The 13281-nt window shown below is 38.0% G+C and overlaps 1 protein-coding gene across 1 annotated transcript; it reads right to left on the bottom strand.

Moving 5' to 3' along the window:
- Positions 1-7937: 7937 nt before the first annotated feature.
- Positions 7938-8383, bottom strand: LOC141403223 (uncharacterized). Its single transcript, XM_073985408.1, has 2 exons — positions 8162-8383; positions 7938-8093 (listed from the first exon to the last, which is right to left on the bottom strand). Exons 1-2 carry the CDS (start codon positions 8330-8332, stop codon positions 7938-7940), a joined length of 327 nt encoding a protein of 108 aa, XP_073841509.1. The 5' UTR covers positions 8333-8383.
- Between the last annotated feature and the right edge of the window lie 4898 nt (positions 8384-13281).

Here is a 13281-nt window from a genome sequence, read left to right as displayed (position 1 = left end):
CTGAAGGACAGGTTTGTAATCTCAAGGAAGACGAAATACCAAATTTCAGTCATTTCAGTAAGATATTGTAGCGAAAACCTTATAGGGGCTACATCTAAACGTGAATTCTATACTGACAAAAAGTTTTAAGGGAGGTTCTGTAGCCACTAGCCAGATTTTTATTTCATTTGGAACAAGATATGCTCTCTACCATTGTTGACCAAAGTCGCTTTGAATTTATGCACTTGTAGTGGTGAAAGTATCTGTGCTCTAGAAGAAGCACATTAATCACGGCGCTCAGCTGTTCAATTCGCTCATAAGCTGGGTTTTCGACACGAAGTTAGTCGCATTGCGTCAATCTTGTTGCCCTGGATGGAAAATATGCTTTCATAAGAGAAATGTTGACCTCTATAATGAAACACTTCTACGGCTGTTTTCCCCGAATATTTTCTCACCATGTCTTGTGCATGAGGGCAGCGGCGCAAAGAACTCAGGGTGTCCTTAATGAATTTTGGGAAGCCAAGGCATTTGGCTTTATTATAATTCATGAAGGTGCATTGGTCGGACTTAACGAAATCCATGATTGAAATATGGTTTGAGTTTAATGCGACCTTTGTTTGCCAGGATCTAACAGGATGGAGCGATGAGCTGACGATGAAAATATCCAGAGAGCTCGAAATTCTGGCAGTAATGCTTGTAGAGAAATCCTCATTGATGGAGGCGAAACTGGATTCGTCTATCTGATTGGGAATACCAAATCTCGTGATTAGCGTTAAAGTCGCCAAAAATAATTTGGTTATTTCTGCAGGAGGCGGAAAATACTCGGGTGATAAATGGCTCCAATGCTGTTAAGTGGCGGAATGTACACACTGACGATGGACCGGAATGGACTGAAAAACAGCTATATTCATCAAAGGAAATGTTCATTACTGGGAGGTACGGGTGGGGATGATGAGCGAAGATAACAGAAAAAAACAAGTAAAAAGTCGTTAAGTTCGGCCGGGCCGAACTTTTTATACCCTCCACCATAAAATAGTGTTAATTAAAATGGAATAATTAGGGTCCTTTCACAATTTTAGGTGTAACACCTTTTCGACAATGGATAGACTCCTACTGCCTCCCACTATTGCTTTAATTACACTGTGAACACAAATGTAGGGGCAGAGATAATTCCTTTTGGAGATGAAAGCCCTTGGTGTGTTTATATTAAAAACCCCGAAGGACAGATGCGCCGTGAGTCGAACTTCCGCGTTATGGCGTGATGAAGTTTTTGCAAGAGACCCTGTAAGCCATCATGAATTAGCATTATATCTTTGTTTGTTGTTTTTGTAGAGCACTTAAGCAACAGTGAACAAAGATATAACGCTAATTCCTGATGGCCCACAGGGTCTCTAACAAAAATTTCATCACGCCATAACGCTGAAGTTCGACTCACGCCGGATCTGTCCTTCGGGGTTCATAATATACTCACCAAGGCCTTTCTTCCCCAAGAGGAATTTCCGTGCCCCAGACTTTCACCTCCATTTTGTTGCACAGTGTTATCTAATCTAATCTAAAAAAATGTGTTCAGATAGGTGAAAGGTACCACCTACGGGGTTATATCAAAGAGTCAACCTATCTTTAAATTTTTTGGCGGAAAAGTTTTATAGCTGCAGGGAACTTCAAGAGTCAAATTGAGGGTAGTTTTATCAAAACAATGTAGACCCTCAAAAATGGACCCATGTTGACGAATTTCAGTGAAGAAATTTCGTCATATGGGGGATATACCAAAACATGGACCTATATTGACGATTATTTTTGAACAGACAAAATTGAAGCTAAAATTCTCAAAATACCGCTCATTACAGCTAGTTCGGTTAAAAATTGCAGCTAAAATTCTCAAAATACCGAAAATCGGGAGATACCGTTATATGTGGGCTATACCAAAACATGGACCTATGTTGACGATGTTTGGTGGGGATGTTTCATCACCACTGAGAACCTCAAATGGCAAATTACAGCTAGTTCGGTTAAAAATTGTAACTAAAATGCTCAAAATACCGAAAATCGGCAGGTACCGTTATATGGGGGCTATACCAAAACATTGACCTATGTTGACGATGTTTGGTAGAGATGTTTCATGACCACTGAGAGCCTCAAATGTCAAATAGCAGATAGTTCGGTTACAAATTGTGGCTAAAATTCTCAAAATACCGAAAATCAGGAGGTACCGTTATATGGGGGCTATACCAAAACATGTACCTATGTTGACGATGCTTGGTGGAGATATTTCATGACCACTGAGAACCTCAAATGGCAAATTACAGCTAGTTCGGTTAAAAATTGTAGCTAAAATTCTCAAAATACCGAAAATCGGGAGGCACCGTTATATGGGGGCTATACCAAAACATGGACCTATGTTGGCGACGTTTCGTGGAGATGTTTCATGACCACTGAGAACCTCAAATGTCAAATTGCAGATAGTTCGGTCAAAAATTATCGCTAAAATTCTCATAATACCGAAAATCGGGAGGTACCGTTATATGGGGACTATACCAAAACATGGACCTATGCCCATATCCTTTGGGATATAAGTTTGTTGATCACTAGGAACCCTATGTGCCAAATTATAGCTAATTCGGTCTGCAAATGTGGCGAAGAACGACAAAATACCTCAAATCCGGAGGTACCGTTATATGGGAGCTATACCAAAAAGTGGACCGATATAGCCCATCTTCGAACTTGACCTGCCTATGGAAAAAAGACCCTCGGGTGCAAAATTTCAGCACTCTATCTCAATTATTGCGGACGCTAGAGTGATTACAACAGACGGACAGACGGACAGACGGACATGGCTAGATCGTCTTAGAATTTTATCCTGATCAAGAATATATATACTTTATAGGGTCGCAAATGATTAGTTCGATGTGTTACAAACAGAATGACAAACTTAATATACCCTCCATACTATGGTGGAGGGTATAAAAACAGAGCGACAAATGTGGTCAACACAACAAAATATTTGATGGTAATTTTGAAGATCCCGACAAGCATTGTAATAATAACAAAAAAAGAAAAAAAAAAACAAATTATATTCTAATTTGCGATCATTAAGGGGTGACTTGCTCTTTTAAATTGCAGAAAATCGAAACACTTTTTATTGGCATATTTTAATGTATTAAACGTGGATTTTTTTAAAGTCCTAAGTCCATATTTAGATTAGGCAATTTTCCTTACGGCAATTGTCAGTTTGTTAGTGAGAGAGGTTGGTGAAAGGCAAAGGGATACCGTATGCCTCACCTCTCTCTCCGTCAAACTGACAATTGCCGCAAGGGAAATTGCCTAATGAAAATATGGACTAAAAATTGCAATTTTTAAAAGCCCTAAAGAGACATCGTAAACGTCGGTTTTTAAATAAAAGGTATCATAAACGTGTATTTTTTAAGGAATTTTCAAAGCCCTAAAAAGGCATCATAAACATGGATTTTTTAGCAATTTTTAAAGTCTCAAAGAACCATCAAAAACTTGGATTTTTGAAAGAATGTCTTAAGAGGCATAATAAACGTAGATTTACAAAAAAAAAAAAAAAAAATATTTAAAGGCCACAGGATCTTCTTCTTACAGAAGGCCACAGGGTCTTCTTTTTATAGAAGACCATGGCGTCCCTTTTTATAGAAGACCATGGCGTCCCTTTTTATAGAAGACCACAAGTTCTTATACAAGATTCCAAGACCACAGGTTGTTCTTCTGATAGAAGATCACCGGGTCTTCTTCTTATAGAATACCACAGAAGAAGAACATAAGGTCTTCCTTTTATGGAAGACCACAATGTATTCTTCTTATAAAAGGTTAAATGTCTTTTTCTTATAGAATACCACAAGCTCTTCTTCTCAAAGAAGACCACACATTTTTCTTCTTATCAAAGACCACAAGTTAATCTTATTATGGAAGACCAGGGGGTATTCTTATAGAAAACCACAGGGTCTTCTTCTTATATAAGACCACAGGGTCTTCTTCTTATATAAGACCACAGGGTCTTTTACCAATAGAAGACCACAAGGTCTTCTTCTTTTGAAGACCAAAGGGTCTTCTTCCTATAGAAGACCAAAGGGTCTTCTTTTTAAAGAAGACCATAGGGTCTTACCTTTTCAAGACCACATTGTCTTCTTCTTATAGAAGACCACAAGGTTTTCTTCTTTTGAAGACCACAGGGTGTTATTCTTATAGAAGACCACATGGTCTTCTTTTTATAGAAGACAACAGGTTCTTCTTCTTATAGAAGACCACAAGGTCTTCTTCTTCTTATAGAAGACCACGAGGTATTCTTCTTATAGAAGACCACAAGGTCTTCTTCTTTTTATAAAAGACCACAAGGTATTCTTCTTATGGAAGACCACGTGGTATTCTTCTTATGGAAGACCACAAGGTATTCTTCTTTTGGAAGACCACAATGTATTCTTTTTATAGAAGACCATAAGGTCTTCTTGTTCTTATAGAAGACCACAAGGTCTTCTTATGGAAGACCACACGGTATTCTTCTTATGAAAGACCACAAGGTATTCTTCTTATAGAAGACCACAAGCTCTTCTTCTTATGGAAGACCACAAGGTCTTCTTTTTATAGAAGACAACAAGGTCTTCTTCTTACAGAAGACCACAAGGTATTCTTCTTATGGAAGACCACACGGTATTCTTCTTATGGAAGACCACAAGGTATTCTTCTTATAGAAGACCACAAGCTCTTCTTCTTATGGAAGACCACAAGGTATTCTTTTTATGGAAGACCACAAGGTATTCTTGTTCTTATAGAATACCACAAGGTATTCTTCTAATGGAAGACCACAAGGTCTGCCTCTTATGGCAAATAACAAGGTCTTCTTTTTATAGAAGACCACAAGGTCTTCTTCTTATAGAAGACCACAATGTATTCTTCTTATGAAAGACCCCACGGTATTCTTCTTATGGAAGGCCACACGATATTCTTTTAATGGAAGACCACAAGGTATTCTTCTTATGGAAGACCACAAGGTATTCCTCTTATGTAAGACCACAAGGCCTTCTTATAGAAGACCACAAGGTATTCTTCCTATAGAAGACCACAAGGTCTTCTTCTAATAGAAGACCACAAGGTATTCTTCTTATGGATGACCACAAGGTCTTCTTCTTACAGAAGACCACAAGGTATTCTTCTTATAGAAGACCACAATGTATTCTTCTTATGGAAGACCACAATGTCTTCTTCTTCTAATAGAAGACCACAACGTATTCTTCTTAATGAAAATAACAAGGTCTTCTTTTTATAGAAGACCACAAGGTATTCTTCTTATAGAAGACCACAAGGTATTCTTCTTATAGAAGACCACAAGGTATTCTTCTTATGGAAGACCACAAGGTATTCTTCTTATAGAAGACCACAAGGTCTTCCTCTTCTTATAGAAGACCACAGGGTATTCTTCTTATGGAAAATAACAAGGTCTTCTTTTTATAGAAGACCACAAGATCACCTTCTTCTTAAAGAAGACCACAAGGTTGTCTTCTTTCCTATGGAAGACCACAAGATATTCTTCTTATGGAAGTCCACAAGGTATTCTTCTTATAGAAGACCACAAGGTATTCTTCTAATGGAAGACCACAAGGTCTTCTTCTTATAGAAGACAACAAGGTATTTTTCTTATGGAAGTCCACAAGGTATTCTTCTTATAGAAGACCACAAGGTCTTCTTCTTCTTCTTATAGAGGACCACAAGGTCTTCCTCTTCTTATAGAAGACCACAAGGTCTTCCTCTTCTTATAGAAGACCACAAGGTCTTTCTCTTCTTATAGAAGATCACAAGGTATTCTTCTTATGGAAGACCACAAAGGTCTTCCTCTTCTTATAGAAGACCACAAAGTATTCTTCTTATGGAAAATCACAATGTCTTCTTTTTATTGAAGACAACAAGGTCTTGTTTTTATAGAAGACCACAAAGTATTCTTCTTATGGAAGACCACAAGGTATTCTTTTTATGGTATTCTTCTTATAAAATACCACAAGGTCTTCTTCTTGAAGAAGACCACAAGGTATTCTTCTTATGGAAGACAACAAGGTATTCTTCTTATGGAAGACCACAAGGTATTCTTCTTATGGAAGACCACACGGTATTCTTTTTTATGATATTCTTCTTACAGAAGACCACAAGGTCTTCTTCTTGAAGAAGACCACATGGTATTCTTCTTATGGAAGACCACAAGGTCTTCTTCTTATAGAAGACCACAAAGTCTTCCTCTTCTTATAGAAGACCACAAAGTATTCTTCTTATGAAAAATAACAATGTCTTCTTTTTATAGAAGACAACAAGGTCTTGTTTTTATAGAAGACCACAAGGTATTCTTCTTATGGAAGACCACAAGGTATTTTTTTATGGCATTCTTCTTATAGAAGACCACAAGGTCTTCTTCTTGAAGAAGACCACAAGGTATTCTTCTTATGGAAGACCGCAAGGTATTCTTCTTATGGAAGACCACAAGGTCTCCTTTTTAGAAGGCCACAAGTTCTTCTTATGGAAAATAACAAGGTCTTCTTCTTCTTATAGAAGACCACAAGGTATTCTTCTTATGGAAGACCACAAGGTCTCCTTTTTAGAAGGCCATAAGTTCTTCTTATGGAAAATAACAAGGTCTTCTACTTCTTATAGAAGACCACAAGGTATTCTTCTTATGGAAGACCACAAGGTATTCTTCTTATAGAAGACCATAAGGTATTTTTCTTCTTATAGAAGACCACACGGTATTCTTCTTATGGAAGATCACAAGGTCTTCTTCTTATGGAAAACAAGAAGGTCTTTTTTTTATAGAAGACCACACGGTATTCTTCTTATGGAAGACCACAAGGTATTCTTCTTATAGAAGAAAACAAGTTATTCTTCTTATGGTATTCTTCTTATAGAAGACCACAAGGTCTTCCTCATCTTAAAGAAGACCACAAGGTATTCTTCTTATGGCAAATAACAAGGTCTTCTTTTTATAGAAGACAACAAGGTCTTCTTCTTATAGAAGACCACAATGTATTCTTCTTATGAAAGACCCCACGGTATTCTTCTTATGGAACTCCACACGATATTCTTTTAATGGAAGACCATAAGGTATTCTTCTTATAGAATACCACAAGGTCTTCTTCTTCTTAAATAACACCACAATGTATTCTTCTTATGGGAGACCACAAGGTATTCTTCTTATGGAAGACCACAAGGTATTCTTCTTATAGAAGACCATAAGGTCTTCTTGTTCTTATAGAAGACCACAAGGTATTCTTCTTATGGAAGGCCACAAGGCATTCTTCTTATAGAAGACCTTAAGGTTTTCTTCTTCTTATAGAAGACCACAAGGTCTTCTTGTTATAGAAGACAACAAGGTCTTCTTCTTACAGAAGACCACAAGGTATTCTTCTTATGGAAGACCACACGGTATTCTTCTTATGGAAGACCACAAGGTATTCTTCTTATAGAAGACCACAAAGAATTCTTCTTATGGAAGACCACAAAGTATTTTTCTTATGGATGACCACAAGGTATTCTTCTTATAGAAGACCACAAGGTCGTCTTCTTCTTATAGAAGACCACAACGTATTCTTCTTATGGAAAAATAACAAGGTCCTCTTTTTATAGAAGACCACAAGGTCTTCTTTTTATAGAAGACCACAAGGTATTCTTTTTATAGAAGACCACAAGGTCTTCTTCTTATGGAGGACCACAAGGTCTTCTTCTTATGGAAGACCACAAGGTCTTCTTCTTATGAAAGACCACAAGGTATTGTTCTTATGGAAGTCCACAAGGTATTCTTCTTCTTATAGAAATCCAGAAGGTATTCTTCTTATGGAAAATAACAAGGTCTTCTTTTTATAGTAGACCACAAGGTCTACTTCCTATGGAAGACCACAATGGATTTTTTGAAGTCCAAGAGGTCTTCCTATATAAATCACCACATCTTGTTTTTTTTAATTTTATTAATTCATTTTTACAATTAAATTCAAATTCGCCAACATATTTTTAAATTTCTTTTCCTTATAATAACAAAACGTAGTTATCTCATAATGGCCCTTTGGCAAGAACTTGGGAATATTCAGGTCATTTATGTTCAGGCCAATCCAAGAATAATTGCCCTGTAAGAAAAAATAGAACAAAATTAAAATTATTTTTCAATACGTATTTAAGAATTAAACTATATTACCTCCGGATAAGGACATGTTTTGGGAAAGTTGGCTTTATCCAAAACTTTCTTAAGCCATGGCAAGAGAAAACCAGCAAACCGTGATGCGGGTCTACTGTAAAAGTCACAGGATTTGAATTCACATTGAAACATAACTTGACCTTTAATTTTGGCTACAATTTTTAGGGACATCGTGTTGGGAAATTTTCGAATAATATTCAGAATGACATCTATGGTTGTAGAGTTCTTATATATTCTTACAGAATATTCTCCAATGTGAAATTTATTAAATTGCGTTTGAGCTGAAATAAAGGTGAAGGACTAACATAAAAGAATACTTGAAAATTAGTTACAAAAAAATAAAAATAAAATTTATGGCATCACATGTTGTTCTCCAAGGCTTATCAATTGTGCTGCTACAACCACCCATAGTAAAAATTTTTCTCCAGTCAACATTTTAAATGTAAATAAGAATTTTTTTCTTTGTTTAGAAAAAAAAATTGAAAGCAAAATCCTTCCACAACTTCTGCAATCTACTAACTTTGTTGGCAATGGATTTACTAAAGTTTGGTAATTATTTTTTTTTTTCTAATTTCCGAATTTGGTTTAATGATCTCCATTTAGGGAATAATTTATTTTTAATTTTTTTATTGATATATATAGACAAATGTGTGGTTGGTAAAGTCAATCTCTACGAATCTCATCGAAATAATGATTTTTGACCCCAAGCATGACGGGTCAACCGATTTGCTCCAAACATTCAAATCTTTGCACATGGTAATAGCTCTCTCGAACTTAAATGAAGTTCACAGATGGGCTATATTGGAACTTAAATTAAGATCACAGATGGGCTCTATCGAAAGACTCCTTAGATTTAGATTTGCTCTCAAATTTTTTTTATTTTTTTTGATTTGCCGCGAAATTAAAAACAAATTTTAGAAATCATGGTGAATCTACGGTTGCACGTCAAATGCTGTTACTGATATATGCAAAAATTTTCTCAATACAACAAATAATAACTTTTAAAATAATTTTTCTTTAGTACTTACTTATTTAGCTGGTCCATTTTTGTTCCATAGGCCGAACTAAGAAAAGATCTCCGCTTCTCTCTGTTTATTGCTTCGCTTTCTGGAATACCGCGCTTTTTCATCTCTTCTTCCGATTGTTTGCGCCATCTATTCCTTGGCCTGCCAATTCTGCGTGCACCGCCATGTGGCCAGTATTTATACGCCTTTTTAGCGGATTCATCATCGCTCATTCTTATGATATGGCCTAGCCAACGCAATCGTTGCATATCGATACGTTTAACTATATTGATGTCGTTGTATAGCAGATACAGCTCGTGGTTCATACGACGTCAACGCAGATTGGTCCGTAGATCTTTCGAAGAGTTTTTCTCTAAAACACACCAAGCACTGCCATATCTGCTTGCGCAAGTACCCAGGCTTCGGAAGCATACGTCAACACGGTTAGTATCAGTGTTTTGTAAAGCGTTATTTTTGTTTGACGAGATGTGGCTTTGTTTTTAAACTGCTTACTTAAGCCAAAGTAGCATATCTTGGCCAATACAATTCTCCTTTTAATTTCACATCTTATGTCGTTTGTTGTGTTTACGGTGTTGCCGATGTAGACAAAGTCTTTTACTACCTCAAAATTATAGGAACCAACTTCAACATTTGGTCCGAGCTCAATGGACGCATTGCGCGTGGACACCATCAACTTGGTCCTACCGCCGTTTACCGCCAGACCCACTTTAGCAGATTCTCCTTCGAGCTTCATAAAGGTATCTGTTACTTCTTTTACTGATCGTCCCATGATGTCTATATCATCAGCATAAGCAAGTAACATGTGGCTATTGGTGTAGATTGTGCCACTTTTTTTGACGTTTGCCTCTCATATAACCTTTTCCAGCAAGATGTTGAAGAGATCACACGAAGAAGTTCTTTCCTATGTTAACTCGTGCCAGTTAAAGTCATTTTACAAAGTCGAATGAGCTTTCCGGGGATACCAAATTCAGACATGGCTGGGGATACCTTTGAACATAGAGGGCTATTGAAGGCTGCTTTATAATTGACAAAAAGGTGGCAGATGTCGATCTGCATATCTTGGGTCTTCTCCAGGATTTGCCGCAGGGTAAATATCTGGTCAATGGTGGACTTGCCAGATCTAAAGCCGCATTGGTTTGGTCCAATTATTTGGTTTACCGTAGGCTTTAGTCGTTCGCACATTGTCCCTGACACTATAGTTGGAGTTAGACTTGGGCATTAGTTCCCGGATCGATCTTTCTAGTTCCTTTTCCCAAAAGGAACTAGTTCCTTAAAGTAGATCCATAGTTCCAAATAGTTCCGAGATCGATATAGTTCAACGAATCTTTATCTTTCATCGTTGTTTTCATTCCAAATAGTTCCGAGACCGAAAAAGTTTAACGAATCTTTCTCTTTCGTCGCTTTTTTTGTTTTTTTTTTCTTTCCAAATAGTTCCGAGACCGAAATGTTTCCGTTGCTTGGTGGATGAATTGACATAAAAATAATTAAATCGCAGCGAACAAACGGCAACAACGAAAGATCGACGTAGGCGTTAAATTGGAGGAACGAGAAAAACGAAAGGAACTATATGAACTAAAGGAACTAGAGCTGGATATAGTTCCAATAGTTAATTGCCCCGAATAGTTTCTTGGAACTAGTTCGTTCCGGAACTACACAACTCTAGTTGGAGCATACAGTCTACTCAGGTTCCAATCGTCGGGTACTCGTTCTTCCTGCCAGATGGTGCTAACTAGGTGATGAATACACCTTATCAGCGTGTCGCCTCCGGTTTTGAACAGCTCGGCTGGTAAGCCATCGTTCTTCCGCTGCCTTATTATTCCTCAGCCGGTTTATTGTTGTCTTTACATCATCTTGGCTGGGCGGTATACATTCAATACCTTTTTTCGGGAGTTGGATCTGTGGTATCTTCGTCGTCTTCGCTGCTTTTGGATACCAACAGGTTTGAAAAATGTTCTTTCGATGTCCTGAGCACATTCTCTGTATCAGTTACCAAATTACCTTACTGGTCTCTACAGGAGGAGGTGCCTGTACCAAAGCCATCAGTTTGATGCTTCACTCCTTTTAGAATTTTCGGACTTCATTGTGGCTCCTGTACATCTCGATTTTTTTACACTCCCGCTTTTACATCTCTCTCTCTCTTTTTCCTGCGGAAAAGACTTTCTCCTCTCTTCTTTTCTCCCGATAACTCTCTCGTGCGCTACGCATTGCTACGTATTGTAAAGTAGCTCTATATGCCGCATTTTTCTCTTCGGTAGCAGCACGACACTCCTGATCATACCATGGATTCCTTGGTGAAAGTCTCTGGTGTCCACGTATGGATTTTGTGGCTGTATGCATGGAGTGGGCAATGCTGTGCCATTGCGCTAATGTGTTACCGGGATGAGGAGTGCTTTGATTAAGCAATTGGGCTAGTTGAGTGGAATATGATGTGACTATCTGTTGTGTCTGTTCGTACTTTGTTTGCTACGTTTAACCGGAGGCGTACCTTTGCTGCAACAAGGTAGTGGTCCGAGTCTATGTTTGCTCCTCTATCTATCACAACGTGATCAATTTGATTTCTTGTTTTCTGATCTGGAGACAGCCAGGTGCCCTTATGGATGTCGAGATGTTTAAATCTGGTGCTGCTAACTACCATGTTTTTTGCCGCTGCGAAGTCTATCAGCCTCATGCCATTGTCAGATGTTTCATTGTGGAGACTGAATTTTCCGACTGTTGGGCCAAAGATATTCTCCTTTCCAATTTTGGCATTAAAATCGCCTAGTATACTTTTAATGTCATGGGCAGGACAACGGTCATATGTTTCTTCTAAGCGCTCATAAAATATATCTTTGGTCTGTTTGTCCTTGTCTTCAGTGGGAGCATGAGCGCAAATAAAGCTGATGTTGAAGAATTTTGCTTTTATTCGAATTGTAGCAAGTCCTTTAATTCACTGGTGTGAAGCTGGATACCAGGTATTTTAACCTCCGACCTACTACAAATCCGCAGCCAAATCATGGCAGCTAAAATACTGTGCGTCACCTTTAGGTGTTGTTGTGACACCTTCCCCATTCCAACGTATTTCCTGTATGGCAGTTATGTCGGCCTTGTAGTTTTCAAGTACATCTGCCAATGCGTAAACTGCACCTTCTCTATAAAGTGTGCGAATATTCCAGGTGCAGATTCGCAGATCATGGTATTTTAAACGTTTGCGGGGTTCGTCAATTTTAGAGAGGTTTGTTTTTCTTTTCTTTTGTTTTATCATAGTAGGCTGTTTTTTCTAAGGGAGGGTTACTAACCCGACGCCCAAGCCCAAGTTTTTAACGATCTTATGGATGAACGCGCGGCACATGTTAGCTCACTTCCTTTAACGCGTGTTAAAGGCAGTTCCCCAGGTGATACCACGGGGAGGTCAGTATCCACTTGAGATGCAAGAGGGACAAAGATAAATCCTGGGCTTTGCCATGTTAAAGCCGGTCAGGACCGTTCCTTGGTATCTCTCATCCCCTACATCAACAGATTTTTTCTTTATAAGATAATAAAAACCGCTATAACTTTTTCGCGCATCAGCCAATTTTGTGAACGCGAAGAGATTTGAAAGCAGAATTTTTTCCTTAACCTCTATACAAACAAGTAAAAAAGTGTCAGATATATACCCTCAGCTAATGTGAAGTGAAACTTTAACCTACGGACAGATCGAATGTATTTAAGGTCTCTTCAGAATTTTGTGGCCCTTTTTGGATATTTGAACTTGCCGACAAAAATCTGGATTAGGAATGAACTGCACTAAGACACAAATGTTGAACTTTTGTGGGTGAGGTACCCTTAGGGAGGTCCGGTATGGTCCATTTTAGAAGTTAAACTAAATTTTGACAATATATAAGGGGATCCAAAGTTTGGAAAAAAATTGATTGCCCCATTCAAGTGATATCGTCATAGCATTTTGATCATAGCGCCATGAAACTAAGTTTGGATATAATATGACGAAGACCCGTTGTTGGACAAAATCGGTTGACCGCCACATATAATGACATAGGGTTTTTTTTACACCTTTGGGCTGTTTTCCCAAGAAATGTGGACTTGCCGCTGAAAAAAACTTGTGATTCGAGAGCAGGGCTT

This window comes from Musca autumnalis, unplaced genomic scaffold (assembly GCF_047663935.1).
Source record: "Musca autumnalis isolate F117 unplaced genomic scaffold, ASM4766393v1 scaffold_4, whole genome shotgun sequence".
Classification (NCBI taxonomy): Eukaryota; Metazoa; Arthropoda; class Insecta; order Diptera; family Muscidae; genus Musca; species Musca autumnalis.
The sequence above is the reverse complement of the archived record's forward strand: the minus strand, read 5'-3'. Positions and strand labels throughout refer to the sequence as shown.